Here is an 8,558-nt window from a genome sequence, read left to right as displayed (position 1 = left end):
CCACTCACCTCAGCCTCCCAAAGGCTCGGGATTACAGGCTGAGCCACCGAGCCCGGCCACTATTGCTTTTTTAAAAACCACTTATTGAGTATTATTGTATGTCAGGCATTGTTCTCACACTTTCACAGATTGTCTCATTTAATTTAACAATCACCCTATATAAAGTACTATTACTCTTATTTTTGGATAAGGAAAAAAAAGTAATTGTCTAAGATCCCATAGCCAGTAAGTTACTGGGCTAAGATTTAAACTCAGACATCCTGACTCCAAAGACCTTGTTCTTAACTATCATGCCTAAGCCATCCTGTATGTCTATCAGTATGTCAGTCCTTCTGACCATCTAGCCACCCTTTTACCCATATATCCCAATCCAATGACCTATTAATCCATATTTGTATCCACTTGTCAAACTATGTTTATCTAGTTATCCATTCATCTGCATAACCATCCATCTACTCATCCATCCATGTGCCCATCCATCCTTCCACCCTTCCACCTGTCTTCATGCTACTCATTTATTTGTCCATTCAGCCATTCTATCTACTTTACACCATCCATCAACTAATTCATCCATGAATCCATCCATTCATCTGTCCAACCATCTATCTACCTGTCACTCCACCTATCCTTTTCTATCCTACCTGCTTTTTCTTATTTTTTCCCCAAAACTCTTTTTCTATCAATCCACCTGCTTTTTCATTCACCAATCTACCTCTCCAGTCATCCATCAAACTCTCACTTACTCGTCTACCACTTACTTGTCCATCTGTTAGTCCATCTATAATCTGATCCACTAATCTGTCATTAGTTCAGTTATCCATTCATTTGTCCATTCATTCATCTCTCCTCTACCCAAACACCAGGCCTCTTATGTATCCATCTACATACCCATCTAACCACTCACCAGTGTATTCATCTGACCATCCATCCATGTATCTGCTTATTCATTTTATCTACTCATCCACCTCCAGTCCATCCGTCCATCCACCCATCCATTTATCTATCCATCTATAGCACATATCTATCCATGTGGCTATCCATCTGCCTCCCCATCTACCCATCTCCATGCCTAAAACTCACTCTTACTGAACAGGCCCCTCTAACACTGTTATGATACTTCCATCATCATTCTGGGGCTTGGGAACTCAATGTCACGTCCTTGGCCTGTTACTCCCAAGCATATGCTGAAGCAGACCTGTCATAGTCTCCATTGCACAGTGCCCGCACAGGGATGCTGAAGGGCTGCCACACAGGATTCAGCGTGTTTTTTACAACCTCTGTCTTGTGGCAGATGGTGAACCTGGAGAGGAGTGGGAGGATTGGCACTTGCCCTGAATCCAGAGACAGAGCCCAATACTTTTAGAGATTCCCCCATTTGTTTTTTTTCTTGTTTTTGTTTTTTGTTTTATTTATTGTAGAGATGAGGTCTTGCCAAGTTGCCCAGGCTGGTCTTGAACCCGTGAGTTCAGGCAATCCTCTCACTTCGGCCTCCCAAAGTGCTGGGATTATAGGCATGAGCCACTGCACCCAGCCTCCCCCACTTGTTAAGCACACGCCCCAACCCCAGCCCAAGAGCCCTGGTGGCATTGACTCACGTGCCATCCTCATTGCTCCTGTAGAACACAAGGAAGGGGTCTGATTTCCCAAAGAAGTCCTTCTTGTCCAGCTTGTTTGCACACAGCTGCATGGTGACAATGTCCTAGGGATAGATGATATTGGGCTATTGACACCCAAATTGCCTATAGCCTCAGACATTCCCCTAAAGGGTATATGGAGAAAGAAGGGAGCTCCTGGGTCTAGCATGTGGCCCTTACTGACCCGACAATTGCTAAGCTCCTCTGCAGTCAGCAATATGGTCCCACACTTCTTGCCTGGCACACCCCTGGAAGCAGAAAAAAGCCTCTTAGTGAGAGGAGGGAGAATAGACAACAAGAATCGGAATAGTCAATCTGGGATCGGGTGGGCCGGGGATTCAATTTGCTATTTACTAATAGTCCTCTGAGTGTGTCCCCTTCTGTCCTGGGTGACTCCTGGTGGAGAAAGGCCTGACTTTGACTCGGGGTTGGGGGTTGCGAGGGAGGTCTGTAGCCTGGTAGGAAGGAGTTAGACTAGCTTAGGTGGACATCTTTTAGTGTAAGAAATACATAGGATTTAGAGTCAGTGGACTCAGGGAAGATATGATTTTCAAGTTGTGTGGCCCTGGGCAAGTTATTTTTCCTTCCTGGGACTTAGTTTTCTCTTTTATGAAATAGGACTACCTTTCAGGACTGTAAAGAGATCTGAATGAGTGAATGGAAGGAAAAGCAACTTGTAAGCTTTATAAATATGAAGTGGTTGTAGTCTTCAAAGTAGACCCTGGTACCTACATATGCCAGGTGCTGTGCTAGAAATGAGTGGGGCAGATGGCACTCTCCGACTCTGCTAGACTTCGCCCTCAGGGAGCTTCCAGAGGGAGGTGAAATGTCAGAGTCATGAAGCAAATAGGTGTAATGTAGTCATTCTGAATGAGGGAGAGAAATTGCTATCCAGACCCAGGGGCAAAAGGATTGGTTTATTAGGTCAAAGCTGATGTGCTTTCTGAAGCCTGTGAAGAACAAGACAAAAAAAGACAAGGGAAGATGTATCCTCTCCTGATCCTAGAAGGGACACTTCCATATGCCTGAAGGTTACCTACAAGGACCCACATCTCTAGTAGCAAGAGACCTGTTCATAGCGTCCTGCGAATGCTGATTCTCAAAGGGATCTAAAGTGTAGCAGAGAGAAAGCTAGGCCAGAAGGGTCATGGATTCAATTTCTGGCTCTAACTTGCTATGTTTTCCCCCATCTTTAAAATGAATGTTGAGCTATTTCCTTGATTCCTTAAATCTCTGATTCTTTGTGCTTTAAAAAGAGGGTCTGGGTACAGTGGCTCATGCCTGTAATCCCAGCACTTTGGGAAACAGAGGCAAGAGGATTGCCTGAGCCCAGGGGTTCAAGACCAGCCTGGGCAACTTGGCAAGACCTCGTCTCTACAATAAATTTAAAAAATTAAGCCAGGCTCAGTGGCTCAGCCTGTAATCTCGCATCTTGGGAGGCTGAGGTGAGTGGATTGCCTGAGCCCGCGGGTTCGAGACCCGCCTGGGCAACTTAGTGAGACCTCATCTCTACAATAAATCAAAAAATTAGCCGGGAATGGTAGCGTGCGCTTGTAGTTCCAGCTACTTGGAAGGCTGAGGCGGAAGGATCGCCGAAGCCTAGCAGGTTGAGGCTGGGGTGGTCGGGAGCGACCACTGCACTCCAGTCTGGGCGACAGAGTGAGACTCCAATTCAAAAAAAAATTAAAAAAATTAGCTGGGCGTGGCAGCGTGTACCTATAGTTACAGCTACTTGGAAGGCTGAGGTAGAAGCATCGCCTGAGCCCAGGAGGTCAAGGCTGCAGTGGCCGCGAGTGTGCCACTGTATTCCAGCCAGGGCGACAGAATGAGACTCCTCAAAAAAAAAAGAGGGAGTGTGATAAGGGCAGGCCTATTTACCTGCACATGCAGGACCAGCAGATCGTTGATCCTATTGCCTCCTCACTGTTTTTGGCCTCCTTGATGTTCCCCCTTATCTCCTTACCCAATGTGAACTCCACTCAGTGACTATAATTATCACTCCCTAGCATCCTCTTTCCCTTGCCCTTCTCTCACTTTTGATACAGTTATTTGGCAGAACCACAGCCCTAGTTACATTCAACTCTCTACCTAACCCATACTGCACCTGTGAAACTGAACCTAGAGAAGAGCACACAATTATGTGAACTGGTCTCATTTTCTCCCCTTTCATCTCATTTGAAGTGCATGACCACAAACTTTAAGAGGGTCCTCAATGCTGTCTGGTAATCATATTATACATTCAGAGGCCCTTCACTCTTCAGTTCTGCTAGATGGCAGTTTCACTCCTCCTCTTTCCTCAAACTCCCAAAGCCTCCTCCCCATCTTCACTCTCAGCCAATGACCTTGTTTCCTACTCACTGACAAAACTGAAGCAACCAAAATTGAAGAGACTGTCCACCCACCACCACACCTACCCTGCCACCAGGATCTTCACCCACACGTGTGACTCCTACAGATGCTATAAATGAACTGTCCGTGTGCCTATTTATCCCTCTGCTGTGTACTATATTTCATACCTTCTTGTCTGCATAAAGACATCACTCAAGCAATTTTCACCACTTTTTATTACGTCAGTCTTTCCGTTTCTACTCAGTTATTCCCATCAACATAAAAATGGGGTATAATTTTTCTCATGTTAAAGAATTATAAATCTATTCTTTGGGTTGGGCATGGTGGCTCTCACCTGTAATCTCAGCACTTTGGGAGGCTGAGGCAAGAGGATTGCTTGAGCCCAGGAGTTATTTATTTATTTATTTATTTTTGAGTTGGAGTCTCACTCTGTTGCCCAGGCTGAAGTGCACTGGCACACTCACAGCCACCCCTGCGTTTTCCTGCTGGGCTCTGGTGATCCTTCCACCTCAGCCTTCCAAGTAGCCAGAACCACAGGCATGTGCCACACACCCAGCTAATTTTTTAATTTATTTATTGTAGAGACGAGTTCTCACCAAGTTGCCCCAGCTGGTCTCAAACCCGCGGGCTCAGGCAATCCACTTGCCTTGGCTTCCCAAAGTGCTGGGTTTACAGGCTGAGCCACCAAGCCTGGCCTAGCCCAGGTGTTCAAGACCAGCTTGGACAACAGAGTGATATAAAAAATTCTCTATAAAAAATTCTTTGCAAAAAATTAGCTGGGCATGGTGGTATGGGCGTGAAGTCCTAGCTACTTGGGAGGCAGATGCGAAAGGATCACTTGAGCCCAGGAAGTTGAGGCTGTGGTGAGATGTAATTGTGTCACTGCACTCCAGCCTGGGCAACAGAGACCCCAATTCAAAAAATAAAATTATAAATCTATTCTTGACCTCACTTCCTGCTCTAGCCACATCCTTTATCTTTTCCCTTGTGTAGCAAAACTCCTTGAAAGATTCCTTGACTCCCACCCCCTTTTTCTATTCTCTTCAAAACCGCTCCACCTCCTCCTTTCCATCAAAATCATGCTCATCAGAGCCTTCAAGTATCTCTCCCTGCTAAATCCAATGGCCAGTTCCCAATTCTCATCTTATTTGACCTGCAGCAACATTTGATGTGGTTGGTCACTCTCTCCTTGATATACTTTCTTCACTTTGCTTCCATGATAATACCACATTCTCTTGGCTCTCCTCCTACTTCATTAATTACTCCTTAGTCTCTTTTTGTAGATCCAACACGTGGAGTCTTAGTCTTTTGTTCTCACTCTCTACCCCCTACTCCTATTAGATCTCATCTAAAACTATGGCCTTACAGAACATCTAAGACTAAGACTCTTGTATCATATCGCCTATCTGAAACCTCCAATCGGATGTCTAATAAAACAGGGGTCCCCAACCCCTGGGCCAGACCCCCACCAGTCTGTGACCTGTCAGGAACGGGTGCACAGCAGGAGGTGAATGGCGGGCAAGTGAGTGAAGCCTCATCTGTGTTTACAGCTGCTCGCCATCACTCACTTTACCATCTGAGCTCCTATCAGATCAGCGGCAACATTAGATTTTCACAGGAGCATGAACCCTAACGTGAACTTTGCACGGGAGGGATCTAAGTTACGTACTCCTTATGAAAATCTAATGCCTGATGATCTGAGGTAGAGCTGAGGCGGAGTTGCTAGTGCCAGGGAGTGGCTGCAAATGCAGATTAACATTAACAGTGAGGTTTGACTGCACAGAGACCATAATAAGTCAATTGCTTGCATACTCATATCAAAACCCTGTCAGTGAATGGCAAGTGCATCGATGTACTTCAATTGTATAGCTGCATCTGGTAATGTGCTTGAATCATCTCAAAACCACTCCCCATGGAAAAATTGTCTTCCATGAAACCAGTCAGTCCCTGATGTCAAAAAGGTCGGAGACCACTGTAACAGAACATTCAACATTCAGCCTGTCAGACTGAACTCCTGATTGAATTCCCTCCCCCAGCTTGCGCTCCTTTGCTTTTTTTTCTTTGAGACAGGGTCTCGCTGTTGCCCAGGCTGGAATGCAGTGGCACCATTATAGCTCACTGCAGCCTGGAACTCATGGGCTTAAGCAATCCTCCTGCTTCAGCCTCCCAAGTAGCTAGGACTACAGGTGGATGACACCATGCTTGGATCTCCTTTGCTTTTTTCCCACCACTTCATTTGGTGGCAGTTCCATCTTTCCCCTCCTTCACTGGTAGCATCCTGAATTACTATTATAGCCTTCTCATTGGCTCCCTGCTTCTACCTTTGGCCACCCAAGGCTTATTCTTCATCCAGCAGCCAGGACCATCCTTTGAAAGCATAGTCAGATCATCACTCCTCTGCTTGGAACCCTCCAGTGACTCCCATTTCAGAGTAAAAGCTACAGTCCTTACAGTAGCTACAAGGCCCTTATTGTTAACTCTCTAACCTCATTCCTCCTGCCCTGTCCCTCACTCACTTGGCTCCAGCTACATTGGCCTCCTTCCTATCCTTTGAACACAGCAGGCTTTTGTACTGGCAGTTTCGTCTGCCTGGAACATTCTTCCCCCACATGTCTGCACCACTTACTCCCTCACCTCCTTCAGGTTTGCTCCAAAGTACCTGCCCATGAGGCCTACTCGAGTGCCACTTGAATATCGCACCTCCTACCGACCCAGCATTTCCAATCCCCCTTATTCTGCTCAACTTTGTCGCTTTTCCCATAGCACCTAATGTCTTCTAATACATTGTGTAATTTACTTAGTATGTCTGTTTTGTGCTACCTTCCTCTGACAACTATTATAAGCTTCCTGAGGACATGAGCCTTTGCTTTGTTTGCCATTGTAACTCAAGTCCCTTGAACAGTGGCTGACTTAAAGTATGTGCCCAGTAGTATTTGTGGAATGCATGAATCTCTGGTGCCTAGAACAGGGTGTGGCATAAAAAAACATGCTGATACACGTGAATGAAAATAATGGAAATTCCTGAGGATTTGACTTAGTCAGGGGAAGCTTCCCAGTGGAGAGGGACTTGGAAGTGGACCTTAAAGGTTGCATCAGACTTAGAAAAAGAGTGAGGAGAGAGAGAGAGGACATGTCAGGCCTGAGGCTGACTTGAGCAGAGCTATAGAGATTGGACTTTCCCATGAGGGTGAGGAGAGCCACTGTAGGCTCCTGACCAGGGGCAGCCCCGGCCTCCATTGCTATCAGTCAGCAGCATCCTTGGGAGGAAGAATATGGAGGTGCCCGCCCTCTCCCGCACCCCTTCCCATTCTGCTCACGTGAGGGGTCTCTCCACGCGGCTGCCCTGGCCTCCAATCACCTCTCCCAGGGCCAGGAAGGCTTGTCCCAGGAAATCCTGTGCCAGAACAGTGAGTCAACAAGACCAGGAGGGGCTGTGGGCTCAAAGTCCCAGCCCAGCCCTGGTGGTGGTACTTGCACAGGACCAGGGCAGTTCCCAGATGGCAAAACATTGAAAGAACCACTGACCAGTATTGCTTTAATGGAGGGGGTGGGGGAGAAGGGGTCTGCAGGTAAGTTCTGCTTCTTGGTTTATCATCACCCCTCTCCATAATACCATCCCTGCTCTCCATAATACCATCCCATGCTCCTCCACCTCGTGCCCAGCCTTCGCCCAGCCCCATTCAGCCTCACCTTCTGCAGGTCCCAGCAGCAGTAGAAGGAAGAGAAGCAGTGAGTAAGGGGTGCAGGCAGGAAACCCAGCAGGAGCAGGAGAGGCCAGGAGGGTGGGTTGGGGGCCTGAAGGTGGGGTGGGGATCGAGGAGTTCTAAGGAGGATCGTTTAACACATCTAATTGTCTCCCGTGTGTCCGGCCAAGCTGCGAGGGAACACTTGCTCACCGGTTTGGAGATGTTGGTTTTGGAGTCGACGTTGTACCTGGGAAGAGAGTGGAACCTGCCTGGGATAGGGCTGGGTGGAAGTCAGGTGGAAAGGGTCCCGCTCCGAGTCTTAGTTAAAATTGTGGCTGGGACCTGCAGAAGGGGAGGGTCGGCTGTGGACCCAAATTCAACTTTGGTCTTGTTTGGGACAAGAGTCAGGATCGGGGAGGGTCAGGCCCGACGAAAGACCAAGGCAGGGGCCTGCTGGGGGAAGGGCCATCTGGGAGGGGCCTGGGTCTTAGGGGGAGCTGAATTAGGGAGCAGAGTTGTGGGCAGGGCCAGACCTGGGGAGCGAATTGGACTGGATCTGACCTGCGGGCGGGGCTCAGGCTGGAGTGGAGCCCTTCACATTGGGACGGAGCTAGGCCTGGGGGAGGAGCCAGGCCGCGAGGCGAGGCGGGGCGGGACCAGGCATAATTCCGGGCGGATCCAGGTCGCGGGGCGGGCCAAGCCAGAATTGTGGGCGGGGCCTCACACATCAAAGCGCAGATTTTGCTTTTCTTCAAAGAAATAGTCGAGGACGAATTTGCGCACGAAGTCCGGGTTCAGCGTGTTGTCAATCACCTCGGTCCGTCCGAACTGGGCAGGAGGGTGGAGGATCAGTGAGGGACGAGGAGAGGGCAGGTGATTCCCGAGAGCG

General features: G+C 48.1%; 1 protein-coding gene across 3 annotated transcripts in view; it reads right to left on the bottom strand.

Moving 5' to 3' along the window:
* Positions 1–8,558, bottom strand: part of CPNE9 (copine family member 9) — a 25,506-nt gene that overhangs the window by 16,044 nt on the left and 904 nt on the right. The window contains exons 3-9 of one of the 3 annotated variants that reach the window (XM_008068103.2): positions 8,394–8,497; positions 7,880–7,916; positions 7,674–7,676; positions 7,301–7,377; positions 1,819–1,882; positions 1,596–1,699; positions 1,196–1,300 (exon numbers count right to left, since the gene is read on the bottom strand). In XM_008068103.2, coding sequence (XP_008066294.1) covers positions 1,196–1,300; positions 1,596–1,699; positions 1,819–1,882; positions 7,301–7,377; positions 7,674–7,676; positions 7,880–7,916; positions 8,394–8,497 — 494 coding nt within the window. The remainder of the gene's footprint in view (positions 1–1,195; positions 1,301–1,595; positions 1,700–1,818; positions 1,883–7,300; positions 7,378–7,673; positions 7,677–7,879; positions 7,917–8,393; positions 8,498–8,558) is intronic. The other 2 variants (XM_021717584.1, XM_021717585.1) reach the window with 2 other exon arrangements.

The sequence above is a fragment of the Carlito syrichta genome, unplaced genomic scaffold (assembly GCF_000164805.1).
Source record: "Carlito syrichta isolate Samal-C Ts95f unplaced genomic scaffold, Tarsius_syrichta-2.0.1 Scaffold309865, whole genome shotgun sequence".
Classification (NCBI taxonomy): Eukaryota; Metazoa; Chordata; class Mammalia; order Primates; family Tarsiidae; genus Carlito; species Carlito syrichta.
Note: the sequence above shows the minus strand (reverse complement) of the source record. Positions and strands in the feature narration are given on the sequence as shown.